The sequence below is a fragment of the Pempheris klunzingeri genome, chromosome 12 (assembly GCF_042242105.1).
Source record: "Pempheris klunzingeri isolate RE-2024b chromosome 12, fPemKlu1.hap1, whole genome shotgun sequence".
In the NCBI taxonomy this organism is placed as follows: domain Eukaryota; kingdom Metazoa; phylum Chordata; class Actinopteri; order Acropomatiformes; family Pempheridae; genus Pempheris; species Pempheris klunzingeri.
In genome coordinates, this window is record NC_092023.1 from 4,604,893 (window position 1) to 4,632,155 (window position 27,263).

The following is a 27,263-nucleotide window of genomic DNA, read 5'->3' on the forward strand; positions in this document are numbered from 1 at the left end:
GAGTCAATGTTAATAAATAGAATAGAAGAAGAAGAAGAAGAAGAAAAACAAGACAATCACTTTGAGCTCTGAGAAGTTGGAGTCTTTCTGACTCGTAAACTAAACTATTAAACAACTGATCCAAAACACAATCACAAGATGAATCGTTGAAGTGAAAATAATCATTAGTTGTAGCTGTAGTGTTAAGTACTAAATGGAGCCGCTACGTGCTTTAGCTAAGCAACAGTTATTCTGGGTAAACAGGACAAACAATAGTAAGATTCCCAGCCTATCCTTTTAAGGATGGTTAATCCTCAGTTAGCCAGATGGTGGGTGAGCGGTTACCAGTTTCTTTTTCAGCTGCACACACTAACAACAGCTACTAGCCCGAGGAGGCAGTGTAGCATTACTGGCAGGCAAACGAACTGAGCTCTCCTTTTTATCGCCTGACCAGAACATCACTTCGCTTTCTTCTACACAGAAAAGGATGCTGGGAAGATTCACCCTCCTGGTGTCAGGAAATCTGCAGATCACTGAGGCCAAACATGAAAGAGGTCCTAAGCAGACACTAGAAGGCCCTGAAGCTACTAATCTGTGATCTCGGTCAGGCAAAAGTAATGACATTACAAAGCCGTGTGTGTGTGTGTGTGTGTGTGTGTGTGTGTGAGCGGTTACGGCTCACTATCACATCTGTGTAGTGCTGAAGAGGAAAAGTGAAGCAAGACTCAACGAAATTTGGAGATAAATGGTGAATTTAGGGTGAAATAGCAGCACATATTGTTATTGGACAATCGCTCTCCCAAAAGGGAACAATACAAATGATCTACTGTTTCACAAACACAGACACAGACAATCAATCAAGTCTAAATGAAATTGCCTTTACTTCAGTTAGAAGTATGAGGCCAGTAACAAATGGCTCATCCCAATGACACTGAATAATCTCTTTGAGTCAATATCATCATTCAATGTACTGTTTTTTTAAGAATCCCCGTTCTTATGTCGTAATGTGGTTTAAATGGGACTCAGAATTCTCAATTACACAAAACACAATAACGGTCTGTCTAAGAGGTCGGAGTTTACTGTACTCACTTAGCTACAAACTTTTCTTTTTATCTTCCAAACAGTTCAGCCAGAAACAAGCAGAACAAACCCAGAAAGCTGTGCGTGCATACATGTGTGTATATATGTGTGTGTGTGTGTGTGTGTGTGTGTGTGTGTGTGTTAGCGTGCCTTTGTGTGTTTGTGTGCAGCGGAAAGAGTGGGGTCTGGATATTGTCAAGCTGTCTATCTGATAGAAAAGCCAGTTCTGTGAAGCAGAGAGGCCCGCAGAATCAGTTGGTGCTATGCCTCATTTCTGCAGCTCTGCATATCCCCTCACACGAGGAGTTACACGCAGGTCTGTGTACACTGGGCCAGTGAGCACTCACACAAACAGCGTTTGCTGGTTTTATGTGCCACCCACATGAACCAGACACCCATCTGAAGTTTCAAATAGAGTTCCCCTGTTGCTGCACCTTTTATGAGTTACTGTTGGGAGACAAAGCAGGTGTATTTTTTTTTTTTTTTACATGGCAGTCGCTCCTTTAGCTTTAAATTGTGATTTGCTTTCCTTTTAAGTTTCAATTACATCACATATCCCCACTATATAAGGACATGCATGGTGATGTTAGTTATTACGAGGAAGACCTGCTTTGGCGACCTTTGGCGAGTCTTCAGATTGAAAAACGGCTTCTCTTAACTAAGTTATGAAAAGCAGGTTGAGAAGAGGACGGCACATTTTTACAGTTGTTCCAGACATGAGGATATTTGGATGTTTGGAAATCGACCACCAGCTGCCCCAGTCTACTAACTTCTCACATATTGACATTTTATTTCAGAACATAGCCAAAAGGGAGGCAAGCTGAAAAAGTAATTCAAAATTTAAAGCAACGTCTGTTTTGTCAGGCTTCTCCTTAATCCATGAATGGATTATACTTCTGTACTGAATATTTTAAACAACGGTATCTCTCAAATTAAAGAGAAATATATGAAATCTATGCTTTGATGCTGCTTGATTTGATCAGTTGACAGTCAATAAAATTCTATATTGATGAGAGCAAATAGGGCTTAGTGTGAAATATACTTCTGTGCACTGAGAGGAGAGTGAACGCAGCCCACGGCTACACAGAAGGACCAAATATCATCAAATTCAGATTCAGATGATTTGTACAAACAATTCCTGTCTTGGATTTCAAAATCTCAGTTTAGAAATGCTGATATATTCACTTTCGCCCTGGGAGAGAAAATAGGAGCACTGCAAAAACTTTGTTCTGTCTCTGGTTTCATTCAATACAGAAATATAATGACTTGCTGCCAGATGCAACTTACTGCCACAGCAAATGTCAATTTGGATGTTTAGTCCCATCAAAGTCAGTCTGGAACACACACACACACACACACACACAGAAACACACACACACACACAAAATGAGACTTGAACTCATTTCTGGCTTGCTTTAAAAGCCAAATCAAAACCCGAGTCCTCTAGAGACATGTGCAGACAAGGGAGAAGACTGTTTAGAGAAATTAATTCTGAGACTTTTTTCCTGTTTATGGATACAATGTGTTTCCATATTTAAAAGATGCACATGTTGCATTCAAGCTTCCAGAGCTCTCGAGAAATGCCCCGCAAGTGTCCAGCGCTGCTCGTGCACGTGATCTCAAAACGGTAAATAAAAGGTTAATTATCTGTGGATGAAAAGCGTCGACACTGAGACAAAAACGACGTGCATGAAGTGACGTCCAATGTACCGTTCCCGTATGTAAGAGCAGAAATACTTTTATTTTCTCTGTCAGTTCTACAAAAACGCACATTGCGTTGGCTTGAAATGTGCAGTGAGACACACACACACGTATTAAATTTGAGCTCAGTGGGGAAAGCATGGTGGAAACAGCTACTCTCACACTGTGCATCCATCAAATTGCTCTTGGTGGGGACTCGTCGTTGATGACAGAATTTAAGGTTTTACCAGATGAGGTTTTTAACATTGCTGCAGACAAACAGAGCAGTCTTGAAAGATCTGGAAGTGAACTGCTAAAATGTCCAGGAAAAACAGTGCAGCGTATTTATCATCAGCTCCTCCATTGTGGCTTCAACCTTTCTTCACCAGCTCCACGGACGCGTCTAGCAACTCTCTGCCTTCTGTTTCTCATTGGACCAGTTCATCCACTAACCAGATCTTCTGTGGCTGCAGGAAAAGACACTGTGACTGAAGCAAGGTCATCTCAGGAATGACGTTTCCAAGTCGCCATTTTTAAAAAAAAAAAAGAGTTGAAGAAACTGCTATCGACGCAGTTTGATCATTAATCCATATCGGTCAAAGCCAGACCGGTATACTGTTACGGTCGCTGTATCGAAAGCTATTAAATGCGGTGGTTCGCTATGTTCACATGGTGCATCTGCGACTTAACCTTGACGTTAACTCGACACTGAATGTTAGGGTTGCGCAGAGGGAAAAATGTGGTTCCAATACAGTGTGAGTTTGTGCTGCTCCACCAGCGTGTTGCACAGAACCAAACGCCACCATGTTTACACACACACATCTCCACATGGACTCCTCTTTCATACAGGGTGGCTCCACTCCAGCGAAACCATTCAGGTCAAACCACTTTTGTATTCTGGAAGAATGCGAGATATGCGATGGGCACCTGTTTTCAATTCTGTTAGTATAGGGGGACCAATGTGTGTGTGCACGCGCGTGTTTGTGGGAACAAGAGTGTGAGTGTGTGTGTGTGAGAGAGAGAGAGAGAGAGAGAAAGAGAGAGAGAGATTACCTCAATCTGTGAATTTGCTGTGACTAGACCTGCGTGTGGCCCTCTTCTGTGTACCCAGTGTAAGGAGATGCAGAGCAAGTCGACAGAGCTGGTGAGTAAGATGAGTGGTATGTTAACATTCACTGTTCTCAATGTAAAGCACATCCACTCTCTGCTGCTCTGTATATATATATATATATATATGTGTGTGTGTGTGTGTGTGTGTGTGTGTGTGTGTGTGTGTGTGTGTGAGATCCAGCCTGGGCAGCAAGTTTACAGTAGATAACAAAATAAAAGACAGAAAAGTGGACAAAATAAGATCAACTGCCTTTTTATTGGCTTTGGCCCATGTAACTCAAACCACTTGTTAGGGGAACAGGGTGTGAGGGAAATACATACGGGGTGTGAGTGGTTTTCACATCTGTTTGGCAATGGCCGCTGTCTATCTCTCCCTAATGGGAAAAGTACGCTTTTTGGGTACTAATGACCTCACTGCGTTTGGCTTGTAAAGAAGCAAGGTGTGTGGAAGTTTCCCAGGAGACAAACATCAGGACGTCTCATCTTTGTTTACTCTGTGGAGCTACCTACAAGCCGTAACCAAACACAACCACAAGAGAAAGAATTTAACAGCCATTACAATGAGCCGAAACTATTCATGAATCATCCCGTTATTATAAACTGACACGCTGTTTGGAAAGATGTGAATCTGACTGACAGAGATTTGTTTGCTTCAGGCAGAGATGAACCTCCAAAGACTTGAAAACTACTGTGAATGTTAATAACAAAAAAGGTCTTTTAAGATATTTTAGAAATGCTCCTTTAGCGTTTAAGCCCCTGAGTGGGCGGTTCAGTGTACATGCTTGATTGACAGAAATGTAAACAGACTTACAAACAAACCTACAAGCGAAGGACAGACAGTATGTTGTTAGCAGCGGTGCTGAAGAATAAGGACGACGCTATTTCAACCGAACGATCTGCAGTGTTTTATATCAACAATCGATCAAATGACTGTGTGTAATGAAACCACAGAGAATTATCATCACCTCTACAGCTTTACAGCCTCTTTCAGCTCATTGTTTTGGTTTATGGTCCACAACTTGTTGGTCCACTCTCACTGCGCTCATCATCATCATCATTACATTATAATGCATCATCTACAGCTGCAGCCGCTCTCAGCGTACAAAAAACACTCTAAAAACCTGTAGAAATGACTTACTACCATCTCACCAAACACCAGACAGACTAGATGAGACATGAACAGGACTCCTAATGAATACTAATGTTGCTCCACTTGCCATGATGACTTTCAAATCTGACATTTTGACAAGTACCTGCACTCACAGGTCAGGAAACCAAGAAATGTTTTAAAAAAAATCTCCCTTTTTAATGAGAGCACAGGACATTTACAATAAAAGAAAATCTGCATGCTGCAGCACATTTGGACATTAAAGGCTAAACCTGATGCAAATATAAGACTTTTGAGTTCTTGAAAAGGAAACGTAGTGTAGGCCAACAAAACCTGCCTAGCTGAGCAGATGACGTTTGAACACTATGTTTCCTAGCAGTTCTGGGTTTTCTCCGTGAACACATAAAATTTGAATTCTGTGCCAGACATTAATGCTTTTTAAAGGTGGAGCAGTTAAAGATAAGGGGAGTGAGAACCACACCTGACATTTTTACTACCAGAGATTAGTAACACTGCCACCTCCAAAGAGGGCGGTTGTAAAGCTCCCACCTCTTATCCGGTTAGCCATCTCAACACACACCTCTGCTGATGCTGTAGTTGAGCTCTGATTACTCTGTAATTGCAGAGAAACAAGTTTCCTGGGGGCAGATAGAGTGAAACAAGAGGGAGAGTAGCCCTGGGCTTTACTACTCATGAACCATCAAAGAGCTTGGACTTAAAACAATGTTTGCAGCCCTTCCCACGAAACACCTGCTGAGGCTGCAAACGCAGCGCAGATCACCAATTATTCATCCGCAAGAGGAACTTTCTTAGGTTCTTTTAACACCTTGAAATTCATCACGTTAAAAAATCATAAGACTGGCAAACCAAGGGCAAACAAAATATTTGTTTGGTGGTATTTACGACATCTGCTACATTCCCAGCTCAAGAAGGGTATCTTTGATCCCAGGCCGTGTGATGGATGAGGGTTATGAAGACCAGATCCTAAGCAGGGCAGCAAAGCAAACACATGGTATCCCAGACTCCCTTTAACTGCTAGAATAATCACCATAATCACAGCAATCATCTTCCACTCTCAAACTATATCCACACACATTACTTATGCTTCGGCTAAACTGGAGGCTCTGACTTCAGCTGAACGAGCGGAGCCAGATTAAACAGTGACAGAATCACCTGCTTGTATTACAACATTTGTAATATCAGATGCTGGGAAAAGTTATGAAATGTTTTTTACAGTGCTGCTAATTAGTGTATCGCCAACACTGACTATGTAAGCTATTTGTTATTTTATCATTTTAATATAATGACTGATAATTAACATAATTTTATATAATTGAGTGAGTGATGGAAGAACATTTTATAAATGTAGGTAATAATTTCACGTCGTAATATGTCTTCAAATGTCACCAAATGCTTGCCAATGACTTTAAGCTGAGGAAATGATCTTTATACACAGCCCTTAACATGGAAAATAGCTAGATTTTCATATTTATATTCCTTGTTGTATTGCTAATTCTGCATTAACATTTGTCTGGTACATTTCTGTCCTTGTACAGGCTTGAATCAATCAAAGCCACTAAAACTAAGCACACTTTTAGGAGGATTAGAGGACAATTTTAAGGCTTTAAATGGATGAACTTTCAATACAAGGGATGCTCATTTGCCATTATCGCTGTCGTAACACCATGATGTAGTGCTTGAGCAATGCAGCTCATGTCAGAAAAAGAGACAAAAAAAAAACAGTTCCTCTCCAAAACACTGGCCAGTGAAGGATGAAAACTACAGGGGGCACCTGGCTCAGCCAGCCAGTCCGTCTCTGCTCACATTACTCTTAATGTTTAAATCCCATTTGAGCTTCTGCAGCAAGCCATTATGACAACGCTGGGACTTGTCCCAGCACTGTAACGGATGACCCAACCAGATGTTTATGGAGAAAGAGAAAGGGACTTTTTCCACAAACTTTGGCTTACATACCTCCCAAAGTCTCTGCATTACAATAACCTGACCCTTTTTTCATATCTGAAAACATATTCATCTCTCTTTTTCACTCACGTTTGTCCTTCTCGTCTTCACTATGACATGTTAGCAGAGGTTTGCACATGTGAGATTTTGATTTGTTTTATTGACATGTTTTGGTCAACTGGTCTGTTTAGACGTTTGAGGTTTTGGAAAAACTTCAGTGCTGCTTCAGTTTTTTTAAAACTTGCGGTGGTGATTTCAAATATGCAAAAAAAAACAACCTATACTGTATGCTAAAAGGTCTCAAATCAATCACGCAGCTTTTCACTTTTCCAAATAAATACAAATTTACTTACATCCACTGTAAGAAACCTTGAAAAATCCATCAGTCAAGCTCACACATCTGAATAAACCCTTCGAGCTTCTATTTGTTTCATTGATTTGATTTGCACAAGTTAGACAGTATCATGGTCATGATCATATCAGTTTTGTACTTGTTTACATTCTACATTAGTTTGGACTAATCTGCATCTCCTCTAAATGTTTGGACTACTAAAATATTAACAAAGTCTCTCTTAAAATGTGTTTTAATTTGCAAAGAAAAGAGCTGGTGCTGAAAATGGAGAAGAATTAGTTACCTGACTAAAGCACAAACCACTGACTACAAGCATGACAAGGACATGGACTGTATAAAGTTTGCAGAGGGAATAAACAGAAATATTGCAGGTGCCGCCGGGACATCAGTGTGTGAACATTTTAAAGGATTTAAAGTCAGTGCAGATAAACTGGCTCACATCTGCTGAGAGTGAGATGTTTAGGTTACATCTGGAGGATTTCAAAAATGTTTCATGCTGGGAGGATAAGAAACCCAGAAAAGGTTTTAGAAGATAAAGATTAAGCGTCCTGTAATATCTTCATTGTCAACTCTCTACAGCAGCTGAACACAGGGGGCAGCTACACTCCATTTGATTCCAACAAATAAAACATCTGACACACCTAAATCTACAAGATTATTTAAAATTGTTAAATCAATAATGGTCTTATTATAATCATTTTGTATATAAGAGCCAAGTTTGACAAATTTAAGTCTAAAAGCAATCAAGCCTTTATGGTATCAGTATATTTGTTTGCATTTTTATTCACTTGTACTTTCCACTGTGTCCCTTGTAAAATATAATATAACATATGTATATAATACGGATGATGAGCAGCAAATTACAACTTCTGCCAATGTGCGCCAAAACACCTCTCTTATTTTGAAACGCCCTTTTTGAATGACACCTGAAAGCTTCAGGACTTAAGCTCACAACACGCTTTAGAAAGAAGGCAGAAAAGCGGAGGGCTGAAAAATTCTGGTGAATCACTGAAAAAAAAAAAAAAAAACACGGGAGATGTCAGTCGTCCAGCATTTGAACAGAATCACCTGCAGCTTATCGCGTTAGAGGTGAGATGCTAATATGCAAAAGTGCAGAAATGCTGCTTGGCTCCGCTCTGTTCCCATGTCTGAAGGCAGTGGGGAGAACGGGTGACTATTAGCGTTGCGAGTGGGACATGCTGGCTACATCAGACCCAGGGTTTCCTACTCTGCCAGGGGAAGGGACCAGGCCAAGCCCAGTCAGCCAAACATCTGCTCCTGGTTAGAGGTGTCGGCTCCTGCCATTCACAGCAGAGGTTCAAAACCCCAGGAAAAGGTTTCACTTGGCCTCTTCTTGCCTGGGCCACTGCAAGCAGTCCTGTACGCTCCCTGAGGGAATGCAACTTTGAGGAAAATACCACCGAAAATTCAATTCCACTTTTCCTTTCCATGCTTCTATTCCTCTGACCGAGGCAAATTTCATTACACACTTATGAACTCGTAAAATTCTTTCAATAACATAGTGCTGTGTCTCACAGGCCTTCCTTTAAAATCAAAGTAAAAGGGCTTGGAGGGCAACCAGCTGGTGAAATGCCTCAGTCCTTGAGACACAGTCATGAGTCTCGTCCAGTTCTTTCGGTCTTTCTTCCACCCTTTTTTCCTTCTTTCTTTATTTCTTTATGACTTAAAAACAGCTACACATAAATTAAAATGTTTTGAATGTGTTAGACTGCTTAAGTGATGAAAGCCCATAAAATAGTTTACATATTTTCCTCTGTCATCTTGTAACCATACATCAGCCAGCATCTAATAAAATCTCCAAATAAAAACCCAAGGTACCAATTACTGGATAGTTAAGCCAATTAACAAAAACAGAAACAAAGACAGACTTTGGCAAATGAGAAAAAAAACAATTTGGTCACACATCTAACATTAAGCTTCCATTACCCCTCTAATGAGCCAATAAAGCTTTCGGAGGTGACTGATCTTAAGATGGAGCCAAACCACTATCTGTTGTTAGTCTCTGTAAAAGTAGGTTACCATCCTAACAACCGAGCCTAAACTGGCTTCCATATGGGTCCGGCAAGCGTTTTAAGATTTACAAACAAACAAAGATGTGGGCTCTGACTGTCTGACCAAAAACACACAGTCCATCATGGTTCTCTCGCTTCAGTTTACAACATTTCAACTGAAAGCAAGTGTGAACAAAAAGCCACACAGTGATCCATTACTACCTAAAGCTGTTCAGCAATCTTTCACAACTAAGAGGAGTGCAGGCGCTCTCATGGAGAGTCATTTGAGACTTTACATTTCAGCTGTTTCCTGGAAGTCTTAATTATGTCATTAGGCTACTGGGATTGTTTGTCATTTGGCAGGTTTTTCTTTCTCTTTTTTTTTTGACAAAGTCTGCATTGAATAAGTGTTTTGAAAGGCACTCTGGCACCTGTCGGGTGAAAACAGGAAATCAGGCCTTTGACTGAACTTTTATACAGATGTATGACAGGTTTGAAGCAAGAGAGACAGTTCATGAGCTGAAAACCTGCTGATAAAGATCATTATTATTTATTATTATGCATTATTTGAGATACTTTTACAGCATTAATAATGTGCTTCGGCTGCAGTTGAGCTTGATGTTGTATAGTCGACAGGAATAAATGTTGAATTTGTTAAATGTGCAAACAGAATCTTTCACAACAAAGAAGAATGCAAACACCTTTCTGAATACAGAAGCTCTTCATTATGAGCAGCAACTGTGACTAAATTTAGACCCTCTGTGCAGTGTTAACACTGACCCATTTAAATGAGCTAATGCTCGGCAGGTGTCTCATGTTTTTTTCATTCTTACAGTGAGAAAACAATTTTAGTTATTGTGGAGGAAAAATGTTCCTCCATTTGAGCTTAAATGCAGCTTTGGTGAAGAACAGTGAAATTACAAAGGCATCACTGAGGCCGTTTCTCCCATCTGTCATCCATCATCACCTCACTAATGTCCTGTTTGAATTTACTGTGCCTATAAATATTATTTATTATTTTGGGATATTTCAAGACCCTAGGATGACCCAGCAGATACAAGAGGGCAAAAATGTTGCGTCGTATGTAATGTGCAACGTGTTTCATGCTAATGAATATCATTTTACCATTTTACACTTTCATTTGTTTTTAACAAGTAACAGATGGATGCTCTCAGAGTTCCTGAGACACCATCTTACACAGAATAATTAGGAAGTAGCTTCTTCACATATCCCTGTGAGGCACATACGTGTCCTCGTTTCATGTGAGGGTCAGAGGTCAGTCACAGCCAGGAGCGATGCCTCTGAAGCAGGTAGGGCTTTAGTCTCTTTCACAACCCAACAAGGACGGACACGTTTTCTCAATTATTGAGTTTTTTCTTTGTTGATTTTACATAGAGACCAATGTGAAAGTTGCTTAATACAGTTTAATAGATACAAATCAGATTGGAGCTTTGATACAAATGTTACTGAGAATTTGTTTTTAAATCTATTGAAATATAAATACACCAAAAACAATAAAAGTATATTCAATAACATTTAGAAAAGTGTGCTGTGTGATGCCATAGAAATAATATGAAACATGCACTGATCTGTTTTCCATCTGTAAGTGTCAGAGGTAACCAGAAATTGATGCACATTTTGAAGTGGCTTGTGAAAGATCTTTGAAAACACCCTTTTTATTGAAGATGTTTTCCTAACAGAGCTCTGAAGATGTTATTAGTGCTCTGAGGCTATTAGGGAGTCTAACAAGTGTGAAGATACTGAAGCCCGAGCGCCTACAGGTTTGCTCAACCTTTAACGCACAGTTTTACAGAGGCGAAACTTCCAGAGCTGGCTGGGAAGGTGAAAAGATTGGTGCAGAGAAAACCTGAAAAAACTCTTTGCTGGTCTCATATGTGGAACAATGTTTTATTTATCTTTATATTGTGTTCTTTCTTTGCTCTTTTTACCCCTTCGTCTCTTTTTTCCCCATCTGCCTGTTGTTGTTATTTCATGTTTTACTCCTTCCATCCCCCTTTCCCTTCCCTCTCCTCTCTCTTAATCTAACTTTGTTCCCTCTCGCTCTTGTTTTCTCATTTTGAGGGCTGAGAGCTGTGCTGTGAATCTCCAACTCAGCAGGACACCATGGAGTGATAGATGGCCTCTGACAAGGTCCAACACAATCCAACCAGCCATATGCTCCGGGTGAAAAAAAGAAGAATTAAAAAGGATTCACAAGTGGCCAGAAGAGAAGCACGCCAAAACTCTTATGCAAGCAACATTTTCTGGAATTTACTGTAATATATGGGGGGCTTTGAAACAGTGAGATTAATGTCCTTGGTGCAGGACTATGAACACTGGCTGGCATTTCCTCAGTAGAGCGGGCAAACTCACACATTCAGAGAAATGATTTAAAAGAGAAGAAAGACACCGCTTGATTAAAAGGAATAATTCAAACTATGACAGAAACCTTAAGTGAAGCTACCATGCTGGATACAAACTAGATGAGGAAAAGAAAAAAAGAAGGATGCAAAGTATCTTGATGATGTAAAGCTTGGATGCTGGCTGAGGTCAGATATAGTTTAAGACTTAAAAGATACATGCAGCAAATGTACATTTGATTAAAAATGTAATTTGTGAAACACTAAATTTCTTGCAAAACTAATTTGCTGTTGCAAATCAGTATTATTTAAACTTTATCTCTAGGGCTGCATGGAAAGTATCAAAAGTGCAAGGAAAAGTACAAGTATCTTATATTTAGTGAGTCTAAAGAAGGAAAAGCTGACTGTGTTAAATATGGAGATTTGTGTATTATCTAAGAATTGTGTTATTCTATTCATGCCCAAAGTTTACTGAACTCCTCTAATCCTTACTGATGATTAACCACAGTACATTCTCTCACAAGGAAAAGACTCTTTTCCTTGGACACACACGCAGAAATGCCACAAACATTTGTGTGACGCTAATGAGTGTGTTAAATTCCAGTGTAAGTAGTTAAAAGCAGAAACATTAGCGTAACATTCTTAAACACCAGGTCAAATCACCTCCCTAGACAGTGTTTACAGCCTCCTTGCTCCTTCTGGCCCCTACTTCCAGTACCAAGTTTACACACAATAAATACATATGGACAGGCGCACACAAACACACACACGCACATACACACACACAGAGGACAATCTCATAAATAGCGGATGACAGCCTGAGAGTCAAATTAAGGAAATAAAATGTGTCTCGCTGGTAATGAAGAAGGCATGTTTCCCTTCAGGATAACAACTTCATCTAGACCCATACAGAGCTGACACACAGACACAGACACACAGTGCGTACACTCACACAGGGTACATACGTACACACACACACACACTCAGGATGTGTACACTCACACATGGTACGTACGCACACACACACACACACTCAAGAGGTACCAGCATTCCAGCTACAGGTCGATCCCATTGGTATAAACTGGCTCAGAGCGGTGAAGAACACAGCGCCATGATCTGAAATTTGACACAAAACGTATGTTTTCTAGAGTTCTGAGGAAAAATGTGGAGGTTGGATGTCATGCCAAACAATCATAGGAGAGGAAGGACTGCTTTCAAACATTTCCCATGCATCAGGCTATTAAAATGACATTCGTTTGCAGGTTGCTGGCACTTGTCTTGGGGCATATTGCAAACACATGGAATTACATGTTATGTCTATCGATGATTTAAACACCCAAGGTATTCTTTCAATGAAGGAAAAACAGACTCTTCGAGATCTGTGCAGGCCACGTGGAAAGAGTAAAGCAAAAAAGCAGGGAATATGCCAATGATGAGTTTAGATCACCGCTGATAATTATATATATAATTGTATATAAATATAATATAATTTGGTATGTATTCCAGTTCTGACAGAGCTCCTTGATCTGGAGGAACTACTCTATGTTAAAATGTGCAAAGCCTCCATGTGTGAAACTGTAGTGGTTACAGTGGTGTGCCACAGGGCTTAATTCTGGGTCCAAATCTTTTTGCTGTGCACATGAATAATCAAATCATACAAGTTATTCAAAGAATGAATTTAACATGACTTTAAACACAATTGTGCTAAAAAGATGCACATGATGCACAAAAATGCACCAAATTAAATCCTTAAAAAACCACAAATGTGTGATACTAATATTTTACTGCAGGGAAGTTTAGCTGCACAGATGCTTTTGAGAAAAAACACAATACAAAATTGGAATGTCAGAGTACAAGATGTTATCCAAGGTCTTCATGATTTAATGTTCATGTTTATTACTTGTTATTAATATTATTCATGTTTACACTGGCGATAAGAACGTCTAATTTTATTTTTTATTAGTAATGGTTTTGGTCAGCAGCAGCCAGTCAGGTTTGGCTCTAACGTCCAGACTCTGCTAACTGCCTTTGGTGTTCCACACGCCCGCCACATGCCAAGACTTCAATTTGCTGTGACTGTTTGATGCCAGCAGCACTGTTGGCAATGTTCACTGCACTCCCTGGTCTGGTTTTAATACATCATCATCATCATCGTCTTCGCTGTTTCAATTGTCAGGCGTCACTTAATCTAATGCCACAAACAATTTGCCATGAAACCCTAAATCCAAACTGAGCAGAATCCAAAGCCAATTTGCAATAGGAAGCCTCGCTCCTTTAATGGTCGTTCAGATTTCCACGTGGTATTTTCATAGATTCCATTATAGGTTTGATGCCGTTTATATCTCCTCCTTTCACTCCGTCTCATGCTATCTTTGTTAATTATTAATAAACAAAAAACTGTGATAAAAACTGTTAGGAATCAAGTGCAAGAGGCAGTAAAGCAGTGGCCAAACACTGACTTTATATTGTATACTATATATGACATTATAACTAAATAATGAAAATGAAGAGAATTTAAAATGTGCTGAAAAAGACACAATCAATTTAATTGCCACTTTGTGAGGTGAAAGTTAAATACTAAACCTCTCACACATTTAGAATTCATTAATATACGGTAAATATCCCTTCTTAAAAAGGAAAGGTGTTCATTTTACCTCACCAAACAAGTCAGCAATAGAAAAATCTTGGTGAGTAGCTCATAGTTTGGAACCACTGTTTGAGATCACTGTGTGTACTTGATGATGTTCCAAAGCTTAATGTATTTGTTTAAAAAATGTGTGCATGTTTGACTCCCCTAAATTGCTGGCAGGACACCACCGCAAGGGTTCTGGGTCCTTTTCTTTTTATAGTACCATAAAGCAAACAGTGGGGCAATCCTTAATGTGTAAAAACATACACACGACCTTTAATGTTCTTAGTATTACCCTTGCTCCTTCCAAGATCCACAACGACTGCTCATATCCAATAATATCATATATCACATCAACAAATCAAAGCAGATTATATTCATTCTCCTGCCGTCACGGCAACTGGCTGTACAGTGTGAAACTTGGCAGGAGAAGCTCTCATAAATCTGAATTCAGCGGTGAGCTGGAGATGAACCGGGCACTGAGGCAGCTGCAACACCAAAAACTGAACCCATTACAATTCACGGCTTGTGTGTCAGTGTGTGTGTGCATATTCACCGAGTGAATTTGAAACAAAGTGTTAGAGAAACGATTCTACGTCTTCCTTACAAAAGAGGCTTAAACACAAGATTGACGAAAGAGTGGATAAAAGGCCGGGAGGCGTCGTGTAGCAGAACTAATACGAAGGATGTTTCCCACTGAAAATATGTTTTGATTTTCAAATGAATAAAAACAGAAAGTTATAACTAGAGGCCCTCTGACTGTAGGCAGCTGTGCCCATTTGTTTTGATGAAAACATTTTGAAGCCATTCACAGATGTTCACTAAATGGTCCTCTCTGTGCCTGCTCCTACGGATTGTCTCTGTTAGTCTTCTGTCTTTCTCTATATCCTGTTTAGTGACTCATAATGCTTTTTGTCAGGACATGAATTTCACTTTGGTCTTCTGCATTATTGTGTGTAGAGTTTTGTGCATTGAAATTCTGACAGGATAACTGAGCCAAAACAACTGTAAGGTACTTTAGTTCAACCAGTTTCCCAACAAATGTGTAGGCACACATACTGTGGTCTTCACAAGGTGGAGCGTAGAATGAAGTGGATCCCAAAAAATATTATCCATCCTACAAAGCAGCGACTAACTAGGATGCTAAAAACTACATAGAAATGTAAACAATGACAATATTATCCCCATTCTATTTGATTTTATGTTTGCAATTTATATTTTAGGGTAAAGTTCAGAGATACACGCACTTAACTTTCCCCCTGCTCTGCACAGCAACTCAAAAACATCAACAGTGGCCACTTCTGCAAAGCATACGTTCAGTGTCCATGTTTCTTTAATCCTTGCTTCCATCAACATCAGTGCATCAACCTAAGTATGGCTAAGTGGTCCGTGACAAGATGCAAACTCCAGCCTCCTGCACGAAGGGCAGACGTGCTACACACAATCCACTGGAAGCCTCCCGTCAATGGAGGTTAAGGGCATTTAGGGTCAGTTGGGTTTTATCTAAACTTTGGCCACAAAACCTGGTGGAAACCCCCGGCAGTGCGCTCCACTCCGCATTCTGCAGCTTGTGCAACTGCTTGGGAGCACGTCGCCGCTACCTCTGATGAAAATAATGGCCTTGCTCTGTTGTACTGCACATTTGTTGTGAAAGCAGGGTTACATTAGTGTTGCTTTACACTTTCCTATACTGTCATTCTTCTCATGTTTCCGTTCAATGGGGCCCTGCAGCTTCTGGCTCTGTGTCAGTTCAAAGGCGGAGGCTCAGGTATTAGTGTCTGATGTACTCTCAGCGGTGTTTACTTAAACCTAACAACTGATTAGACACTGTAAACATTTGTGTCTCCTGATACTAGCACGTGAGATCAGACTAAGAAAGAGTGAAACAGGAGAGTCCAAGTCATGATGTCAGGGTGCATGCAATCTGCCTGATCATGAAGCCAACTTTTGACTGATCCAACATTAAAATAAGGCTCTTTGTCGTGATGCCTCCAGCCAAAACTTAAGACGTCAATAAAAGCCTCCTTTGCCGCTTTGTTAGCTTTGTTTCACTACGGTCTATTAAACCTCACTGCAGTGACAAAGGCTATTCTGTGATCTAGTTTCTGCATCCACTGATTTAAAGTACTGCTACATTGCCTTGCATAATTCCTGAAATTAGAAAGTCATGAATAGAAGTTTCAACTGTTTCATTGTCTCACCCTGTTTTCATTCTGCACTGAACAACAGACTTCAAAGTTTATATCTCATCCCCGCGACTGATGGTTATGACATTTATACTGAAAGCTAGAAATATCAGGATGATCGATGAGCCATAACAAACAGCTATTTTGAAGTCTAGATTGTTGCTGGACCCTTGCACTTTATAGATGTATTCACATTTCTGTTTTTCAAAATGCGTGAACCAGGCTCGGCTCCGTCCCAGGTTAAATTCCTACTCATCTCCTATCTAGATTACTGCAGCTCCGTCTTAAGGAGACGTCCTACTTGGTCCCACCATCGCATCCAGATGGCTGCTCTTCCCAGCCTCGCCCCGTCTTCCACTGATGTCCAATACTTTAGCTGCCTGCTTCCAAAACCATTAAATAACTGGCTCAACAGCAACGTTACCTTGGTGTCCAAGTTGTGATTAACCTGCCAATCAAAATCCTACACAAAGATTTGCAGCAAGAGGGAACTTAACACTTCTTTTTTTACAACCGTAATACAAAGAATTACATATTTTTCCCGTTGTGTCTACTAATACATACTATGACTTTTTTTCTTGACTGTACATCTCTCAATGAACTCCACATGTTATATGTGATGTATGCATGTAGCCATTTTGGCTTTTGTCTAACATGAAACACTGTGCAGGCACAATGATGCAGCTTTTTCTGTAGTGCAGCCGTTCACAGCTAGACACATAAACAGACTCAGAAATAGCCTTTTTTTTTTTTTCCAGTTGAAATGAAATCATGTAGCCTGTTGAGTTGTGCACAATGTTTCCTAGCTCTTGAGAGTCAAAGAAAACATTTAAAGAGAAATCCTCGATACATCCAACAGAAATAGCAAAACAAGTTTCCTATTCGCCGTTTCACGAGCAGCTGCAAGACCTCATAACTGAAAACATCCTATGCTTGACTCGTCCAATTTCTCTGTTTTGGGAAGCGTTTCTTCTTGTACGTGTTCACAAATATTGATCCGCTGGCCTTAGACGACAAGAATAACACAGTATAGGAATTCCTAAATTGAGTTGCGTTTATCCTATGAGCCTTAAACACACAGATGAGGCTTTTGAGGTCACAAGTTGAACATACTGGCTGCCTCATTCTTGAGGTGTCAAATAAACATATGACTTTCACATGAAGTCACAATATACACAGCTAAACTAACAGTAAACATGAGAGAGAAAATGAGGGAGAGGTGTTACACTGTGGAGGAGGAGGAACTGATGAGGGCAGAGGAAGTGAGGAGAGAAACGGAGACGTGAGGCCAAAAGGAGGGATAAACTCCTGCGGAGAGACATGAGATGATGCTGACCATGACCTCGTCTGAGCTCAGGGTATTTTCTCAACTTCATTCTCCTGTTGAATGTGTGTGTGTGCATGTGTGTGTGTGTGTGTGTGTGTGTGTGTGTTAGCTTGGAGTGGCCCCATTATTGATAGCTCTAACAAGCCTTGGTCAGAGGTCAGACACTGGTGAGTGGAAAAGGATGGTGCAAGACTGTTAAAAGTCCTTTAAACAACACCTGCCTTCACACACACACACACGCACGCACGCACACAAACACTGAATCTTGGCTGATTGTTACCAGACCGTATTTAAACACATCCCTAGTGCCTATGCACCCGTTACTCTCCACCTCAGAGATGAGAGGTCTTTACGCGGCTTCTAGTTTACACAACATGCTTGGAGTTCAGCTGAGTGCAATAAACACTTTCATGACTTTTTCAGCATCATCAGTGCTTATTCTGGCGAGCTAGTTCCCCACTAAAACAGTCAGTGTATGTTAAATTCTACTAGAGACAAAAAGAAACAGCAGCTCCACCCTCACATGCAGTCTTCAAAAAATATATCCTCCTGGATTTTGAACAACATTTTCCAGGGGCAGACCTGCAGCTTGTGTCTGTGCTTGGAGGAATAAGAGTTTCTGTGAGAACACTTTGGGTACATCAAGTCCTTCTGACTGGCTTTGTCCCCCCTCTTCATCCAACAACTATGGCACCTGCTCTCTCTCTCTCTGATCCACTTCTATCCCTTAATAAGAAGCATTGCACCAGGAGTTCACATTCAAAAACACCTAATACTCCATTGGGCCCTTAACAATCAGTAGAATTTTGGCAAAAGTGTTAATCTACACTACTCACAAAAAGTTAGGGATGTTCGACTTTCAGGTGAAATTTATGGAAAATGTAAAAAGTGAATGCTACAGTGATATTATATCATGAAAGTAGGGCATTTAAGTAGAAGCATGCAATGGTAATTTTATTCATCTTAAACAATTTATTGAAAGAAAATCTACCAACAGTGGTAGGTATACCACAACAAAAAATGTTCAGTGTCTCAATAAATTGGGATGTGGCCAAAGGACGTCCACTCCTCTCCTTTCTGTGACTCTTCCAGTCTCTGTATCACTGTTCCAACCTCCTGATGACACTCTGTGACCCTCTAAGCTCAGTGAACACCTCCGTCTGAGGACTTCCTGTTTGAAGCCTCCAGTGTTGAGGTGCTGCTGATCAACTGTTAGGTGTCGTCTTGGTCTCATGATGTCAGAATGTGAACAGCAGGATGAGGAGGACTGTTTAAATACCAATTCTAACTGAAGCAGGAAATGTATTGGTGGATTCATGGATCAAACCTGTTGTGAATGTTGCTGTTAAGCTTCTTGTTAGAGAACAGCAGCTGGTGCAGAAAGTACTGAGACACTGAACAGTTGGACATGTGCATTCAAAGGTTTAGAGAAGGTCACATTAAGTTCACCTGGAAAGGTTAGAATGCATTTTAGGTTCATCCTGAAATTTCACCTGAAAGCCGAATATCCCTAACTTTTAGTGAGTAGTGTATGTGGTGGAGATGCTACGTTAATAATTTGACCAATTAATACTGTTTAACCCAACCAGCTAAACAGTTAAAAATATTAATATTGCTTACATGCAAGCAAAGTAAGGTGTTAATTAAGATAAATAAAGATAAAGATAAATGAACACATGACACAAAGGACACGATGCACTGAACAGTGGACCATTTCTCTGTGTTAGAAGCAGCAGTAGAGGAATAGCTACTGGGAGGTGTGTAGAAACAGCTGTTTACAGTCTCTCTCTCTTTCTCTAAAAATATATATAACTTGAATAAATGTTTAAGTAAATAACAAAAGGGAGCCAGAACAAATGAATCTCACTTATTCAGACATCGTGGGACGGGTTCAGGAGAGCAGAGGTGGATCTGTTGGCCTCATGAGAAAACGCACGGGACGTTCCTGCACTCGGAGAACCAGAAGTCTCCGCTAAGCTTTTCCCCCCAGTTCCCCTGATTCCTCTGCTTCTCCTTCCGTCGCTTTCAGGAGGAGGGTTCAGCGGTTACTCTGGAGGGCACGAACAGGTTGTGGTTTCCGATAATGATACCGCTACTGTCAGGGTAACAATGGAAACTCGTGCCGCACAGAGACGCGTTCCATCCTCCAGATGGGCGACTCGATCCTAAAGTTCCCAGTGACAGACCAGCGTTTGGGGGTTTGGAAAGGTTAAGTTTACCTCCTGAGATAGTCTGCTCCATCTACTACTGCCTCTGTGCCTACTGCTGTGTGGAGAGGAGCACTCTCCTACGTGTTAATTCACTCCGTTTGCTGCTTTATATTGTTTGTATACTTTATACAAGCTCTCTATGAGCAACATTAACATTTGTCTAACTGATCAGTCAAAGGTTAAAGGGTTAATTATTATAGTATGTGGGGAAATAACAGTCAGTGGTGGTTCATTATCACCTGGAAAATCTGTTTAAATATCTACATTTAAATGTTTAGGCTTTTAAACAAATGTATGTTATTATGTTCTGCATAATGACGGAATAGGTTTAAAGGAGTGATGCATATTTTATCACCAGTCAGTCGTTACCATTTTTATTTCTACTCGACTACCACGTAGAAGACGGGCAGCCTCTGCAGGCCGACCTCGCTGCAGCCGAGCAAAGTGAGCAGCAGAAGTGGTAAAGTCCCCTTTTGTGACAGGAAGCAGCAGGGTTTATGGGAAATGTGGTCATAATTGTGAAAAACATTAGCACTTTACCACATGTGTGAGACAGATACTAGTTGTCTCAGTGGTGATTAGTTTACAGTCATTTTTAAGATACAACTATTCAGATAATAATGGTACGCAGCCCTGAGCGTGATTATCATGAGACTAGATACTGAGACTCTGGTTATTGTAGTTTTGAATCGTGGTCTCAGCACTGTGTTGCAAAAGCCAGGTGACGTAATTTTCTTTCCTAATCTGATTGTTACTGCTGAAATAAATACACAGCGCACGTCTCATCACTGCGTTGTTTTACATAAACACCATCTGAAAACGACCCAAAAGCACCACCACATAACCACCATCAGCATGTTTGATCCAAAACACATTTGAAAGATGAAAACTGCAAAATACTAATGAAGACACTGAAAATGCCGAGCCTACATGAAACATCCTTGAGCTCCTGCGGCGACAAATTAAAAGACTTCAAGGGCCGCGGTGCCTTTCGGCTCACATGCAGCACTATAAAATTAATGACGGGGTGCTATACCACGTGACTCCTGAGCTGAACTTGAGAAGTGACCTCTCACACAAGCAGGTCCAAATTCTTCTTCTATGTATTTGCCTACTTTGATGAACGCAACGTGGCCGTGTTTTCACTGTTGCACTTGAGACTATCTGAAAATACGCAGCCGATGCAGGTTAACATTTGCCTCAATCACTCATACGGCAAAACACTGGAGGCCGAACCTTCTGAAAACATAGAAAACACATTTCAGAGCCACTCGTGGGAGGCCAGTGGTCCTGTATGTGCGTGATGACCAAACATTTCAGTGACATGTTCAGCTGGGATCACTTGAGGTAGATTTGGACTCTTTGCTTCACCTAATCCATCAATGTCTTTTCAGCCAATTAGTTCATATCTCTCTGGTTCCACAGCGAAGGTTATTTAACTCTCCGTACATAAACTTTTAACCATTTAGAGGATAACTTTTACTCCCACGCAGCACAAAATTAATGTATTCTCTCTTGATTGGGTTGCTCGTCAGTTCCCATGTCCACAGTGTTTTTTTTTTTGGCTTTCAAGACTCACTTTCTGGGTGGTTCTCTGTTCTGGAATAAAAACCATGCACACCCCGAAAACCCTGCCCACCCACTGTCTGTTCGAGATGCGAAGGACGATAGGGAGAATGTGTGTTTCTGTATGCGTAGGCAACAAAGCAGGAAAGTCTTGGAATAGCATCAGGTACATTGTTCTCATTATGTTGTTTGATTGTGGTGATGTTAAACTTTTGGTACTTTTCAGTTACCTCCTTTATTTTCTTTCATCTTTAATTTTGTCTTCTGGCTTCAAAATGTTTTCTCTATTACCTTAATCAACCAATTAACTCTTAATTTGAACCTCTCAGCTGATCATTTCTGACACCGACTCTGTCTTTTAAGTTTATGGACGATGGATTCCATAAACTGCAGTCATTTTAACACACAAATCCCTCATTTGCTCGCCTCTCCTGCAGTTTCTCATTCCCATCCCGGTCCGTCAGTGTAACAGATAAGAAATGTAGCCCACCCAAAATCAGGACTCCAGGGTTCCTTCTGCGGTCAGGTTGAGTTAACGGTGAAAATGTCAGTGCACTGTTTACTAGTCTCTGCTGCTGCTCTCCTCAATCCATCTCCACATTCCTACTTTCCAAAATGGCATTTGTCATCCTGAAAGCTGATGGTTTTCGTTGGCATGCTTTGAACCTTGTGCGTGCACATACGCATGTGCAAAGTCCAAACTGTGCTGCATGAGCGAGGATATGAACGCAGGATGTAAATGGTAAATGGGCTGTATTTCTATAGTTATTTCAACTACTCAAAGCGCTTTTTACATGATATCCTCATTCACACCTCATTCATACAGGAGGAATCTAATCTGGAGGAGACTATTCTTTCATACGCATTCACACACTGAATTCAGGAGCAAGTTGGGGTTCAGTGTCTTGCACAAGGACACTTCGACATTTTGAGGGACGACTCACTCCACCACTGAGCCACAGCTGCCCCATGTGAGCGTGCTTCAAGAGAAAAACACCTATTTGTGTGTGTGTGTGTGTGTGTGTGTGATCTCCTACCTGTTATTGTGATGTTGCTGTAGATGTTGGACAGCTGCTCCTTCAGCAGGACGAGCTGTGTGGTGGCAGCCTTCTCCCTCTGCAGCTCCAGCATTATGTCAGGATGGTTGGCCAGTTTGCAGCCGTTCTGTTTGTCCAGCGCGATGTCACTACGCACTATATCTGCAAGCCGGAAACAAATGGAAGAGACGAATGCCACTTTAATACTTTTGCTGTCGTGGATTTTCAACAATATCATACTTGTGTTGCTATTTTCACATAAAAAAAAAAGAAATTAAAAATACTTTTGTTCAGTTTGTTTTAAATTCTGGTTTGTAACTAAAGCCTGGATCATCTGCTGAAGCCTTAAATGTTGAGACTTTTGTGTCTGTTTTTGGACAAACTCTTGAAAACACACCATGTCGGTGATTTAAATTCTTTAAATAAGCTGTTAAAAATAAGTAAAAGTTGCCAAAAATGCCAAGCTGTATGCCATGTTACAACATCCTTAGTGTCCTATATATTTACACTCGATTGGCATTTTATCAGGCACATCTGCCTAAAACTAATGTAGTCTAATACAAGAACCCAGCAATAAGTTTGAAGGTTAGAATTTTCTGTTTTTGTTGATTTCATGGCCATATTTTGGAGGATGTAGTTTGAGGTGCACTTACATTGTATTATCATGATTCAGGGTCTTGTTTCTAATGGTTTGTCCTCTCCATTTAGTGAGGGAGGGGTAAATATTAGACCTCCCATAAACTTTTTTTTTTTTTCTGATCTAAAACCGAATATTTTAATCCTCAAAGATGAGCGTTTCATTACCGTGCAGATGTTTGTTTAAGGTCTATTTTACAAGGAAATGAACGCTGCGTAAAATAAACAAACTACGCATGGCCAGCTTTTGGATGAAAGAATAACTCCGTGCTAAACTTTCCTCTGGTGCGTCTGCCTGCTCCCTCGAAGAGGAGAAACGCCTGTAAAAAATATATATATATATACACAAATACACACTGAGAGCAGCAGGACGGAGAGAAACGTCGTGTCTAATCACCGTCCTCGTAGTTCTTCAGGTAGTAGTCTGGTCCTGGTCCCCGGAACTTGGCGAGGTTCTTCTGGTTGTTGAACTGCAGGAAGTCGGTCCGTTTTCCGCCGAAACGCAGAAAGGCAGGAGACAGGCCGCGCGCCAGGGTCACGAGCCGCTTGGAGCTGCAGACACACAGGACAAAGATAATGTTCATTATTCTAGGCCATGGCTGGTTAGAAGAAATACGGTCTGAGTCTGCAGCTTCAGCTTATAATCACGTTCAGGAGGAGCTGAAAACGACCCGAAGAGCGACTGTTGAGTCAATCTTAGTTCAGTCCACTTTCTTTTAGACCTGCAGCACAGATATGAAAAAGCAGCCTAAAGGGGAAAGAGAGGGTAGAAATAAGTAGTTTGAGTTTTCTGCGGCCCATCACCAAACTCCTGTCCCGTTTCTCCCTCCTTGACATCAGCGGGCCCAAGAAACAGGCAGCGGCTCCAGCGTCGTCCGTCATCCGGTGGAAAAGCTTTGGGAAGCAGCTCCGGCAGGCAGAGAGGAGGCCTGTCCGCTGGAGCTCCGGGTCCATACAGCAAAGCTGAGCATCAGGCTTTGACTCTCCAGGAGTTTACTGTCAACCAATAATGTGCAGCTGCTACTTTTATTTTCAGATGTTCGGATCTACAATAAATAAAGTGTGCTTTGCTTATTTTATTTTTTATTTTTGCTGTAATTAAATAATTTATTATCACTGATAACAAATATTGTGGAAAAAATAACTACTATTCTTTCTATGTGGTCACTGAAAAAACTATGACTGCAGCATGGAAAAATATAAATTCAGCTGTAAGAGACATTTAAACAGTAAATATCTTGTATTATGTAAATAAAAAGAATAAAAGAGGAGCTTTTATTTTTCACTACACACGCAGCTGTCGGTTTAAGCTCCACATAATAAATAATAGAAAGTGACGGCCAGCAGGCTTGTAGACTACAATACAGACCGCTTAGTGTTTAGGTTATTTCACCAGCAGTGAAACTGTTGTTCATGGAAGTGAATTTTTATGATATATTGAGAATGAAAAGACTGAAATAACCGACTAACCCACACAAAGCCGTAAAGGAGGATGTGTGAAACAGAGAAATGGGTAAAAGCAACTGTATGAGATACAGTGGAACTGCAAATTAAACATGTTTCCACACATTTATTGTAAAAGAATAAAACGCTTTTGCAGTCGCCTTCTTTCATTATAAAGAGGAGAGTGAAACGAGCTCCCCTCATTTTGTCAGTGAATGATTTCCAGTTCATGAAATGTACTGACAAAATGATAAAGTGTTTTGTTTTATATATATATCATCTTATATTTGGTCATATTAAAGAATTGCACAGTGTGATCTGTAAGCTGAACATTTTCTCCTGCTGTTAAATCCAACAGAGCTCATGATGAGACTTCAGTCTTGTCTGAGCTAAAAAGTTTAGTATAAACGTGGAATTCTTGCCGAGTTATTTCGCCAAGTTTTGAATTTTAAAATATCATGGCTCACAATGGATGGTCACAACATGTGCCAGGTTATATATAGCAGGTACTGCGGGTCTGTGGTGAAGTTTAGACTAAGAAAATAAGTGAGAAGCCACAAAACCGAATGAAAGTCGGTCAAAAATCCATCATGCGTTTTATAAAACATTAGGGGAAAAAAAAACTTGTAGCATTTGACCCAGTTCAAATTGGACTTTTAGTTGTTTTAAGTAAAAATAAAACCTCAAAAGTAGATTTGATAACTTGTAAAATGGACATTTTGTGGACTAGAGGGTAAGAGGGAGTCAGTTTTGACACTTAACTATCTGCACACAGTCCAACAATAAGCCTAAACAGATGGCATTTAAACTAATGACCGCCTCCTTGACTTTTTGTCAATAGTGTCGATAAAAACCATCCAGCAGTGTGGAGCACTGGACCACTCAGTGCCCTGACGGAGGAACAAACGTGCTGCTTCGCTCCATGACAATTCAGACAACGTGGCTGCGTGCGTAATGAATAAAACAACCGCCAAACTTTTTAGAGGTTGACCCCGATACGGATCGATGTTGCTGGTGAGCAGAAAAGCGCTTCGGTACCTCAGGAAGTCCAGCCAGCCGTCTTTGATGATCGAGGGGTCCAGCTGCAAAGAGAGGAAGTTGTCGTTGAGGACTCTGATCGGACTGCGGGTGTTGACATCCAGGAGAACCAGCGTCCTCTCCATGAAGCCCGGCCGCTTCCCACCGGCTGCAGGTCTCTGATATGTGGAGGAAGAAGAGTAGGAGGAAGAGAGCACCGACTGCACCACCAAAGTAGCCAAAGATGCCAGCCACAGGGAAGACCTCGGGAATACGCAAGGTGAGGATTTGGGCATCTTCTTGGTTTGGAGAGAGGGAGGATCAGCGTGCGTAATAAGGCTTAGAAGTGAGAGGGAAAATAAAACAACTAACAAACTCTGCTGCGGCGAAGTTCGATGGTGGTTCTTTACCTCGGTCACATCGATCTGGATCTGTCTTCCTGTCTAGTTGTCTCACCCCCTCTGCCCCCCGCCCCTCCGAGTATTTTTTGGGGCTGCTCACAAGAGCGCACGCCCCGAGCCAGCCTTCCCGGTTGTGAGAGCCAGAAGCTGGGAGGAGGAGAGGAGGCAGCACCGCCCCTCCAAGGTTCTCTGAGGTATGAGTACAAACTGCTCAAAAGTAGTTTTCTCAGCTCATATGGCGGACAGTGATTTAGTCTTCAGGGGTGACGATGCATTGTCGCGTAAATATTGAACTTCTGGTAGTTTTCTGATGAAACGAACAGCAATATTTTCTTTTTTCTTAGATCGTGTGTGAGATAGTACAACGATCGAACAGCAGTTTGTGGAAAACCAAAGTTGAATCCAGAGATGACTGAACAAGTCAGAGTGATCAGTATGAACAAGTAGCTGCGCCGTTATGATAACGATGATGGAAAGGCTTTTCAGTCCGACAGCATGACTAAACCGCGTTGGCTGACGCACAAACATTTCCATAATTTATGAAGCAGATTATTCAGTGGAAGAAAAACACAACGGGGAGTAAATGCAGGCCTCCAGAATAAACTGAAGATGTTGGTGGTGCGCCGAAAGGCCCTGGCCGGGGATGACGATGGAGTTGAAGTACAAGCTCAAGCCCACCCACCACACATCCATGTTGATAGCATAAACTCAAAAGCACCTCATACTGAGAAGTGATCCCCGACTAAAGGTCGTTACTCAAAACTACAATTACAAAGTGCAGAATCATTGTAAATTAAATGTTCCAACAGAAACTGGATGCTTTTAGGCCTCCAAGCATCTCCGGGCTGCACAGCTCACAGGAACAAACGAAGGCCTGTTTCAAAAACTCCAATAGAAACTATCTTGTCAGCAGGATATTTCATGTTCTTGGGTACTAAAGCGACTTCAGTTGTTTTGCCAAACAACTTATTGATTGCACATTTTGAAACCAGTGATATTTGGGGATGACAACATGAACGAGTTGGACGCTTTTCAAAAACATTCAAAACCAATTTGTGATTAAGTTCTTACACATGGAACTCACCTATAAACTATTTATTAGACTTTTTCTCTCCAGATGTCTTCTCGACGCGCTGGTGAGGGAGAAACACAACAGAAACACAAAGGG

General features: G+C 41.0%; 1 protein-coding gene across 1 annotated transcript in view; it reads right to left on the reverse strand.

Annotated features, from left to right (window-relative positions):
- The window catches only part of hpse2 (heparanase 2), a 47,993-nt gene extending 21,801 nt beyond the window's left edge, over positions 1-26,192 (reverse strand). The window contains exons 1-3 of the mRNA XM_070841049.1: positions 25,716-26,192; positions 23,632-23,786; positions 22,599-22,760 (exon numbers count right to left, since the gene is read on the reverse strand). Coding sequence (XP_070697150.1) covers positions 22,599-22,760; positions 23,632-23,786; positions 25,716-25,990 — 592 coding nt within the window. The 5' untranslated portion in view covers positions 25,991-26,192. The remainder of the gene's footprint in view (positions 1-22,598; positions 22,761-23,631; positions 23,787-25,715) is intronic.
- Positions 26,193-27,263: the final 1,071 nt, after the last annotated feature.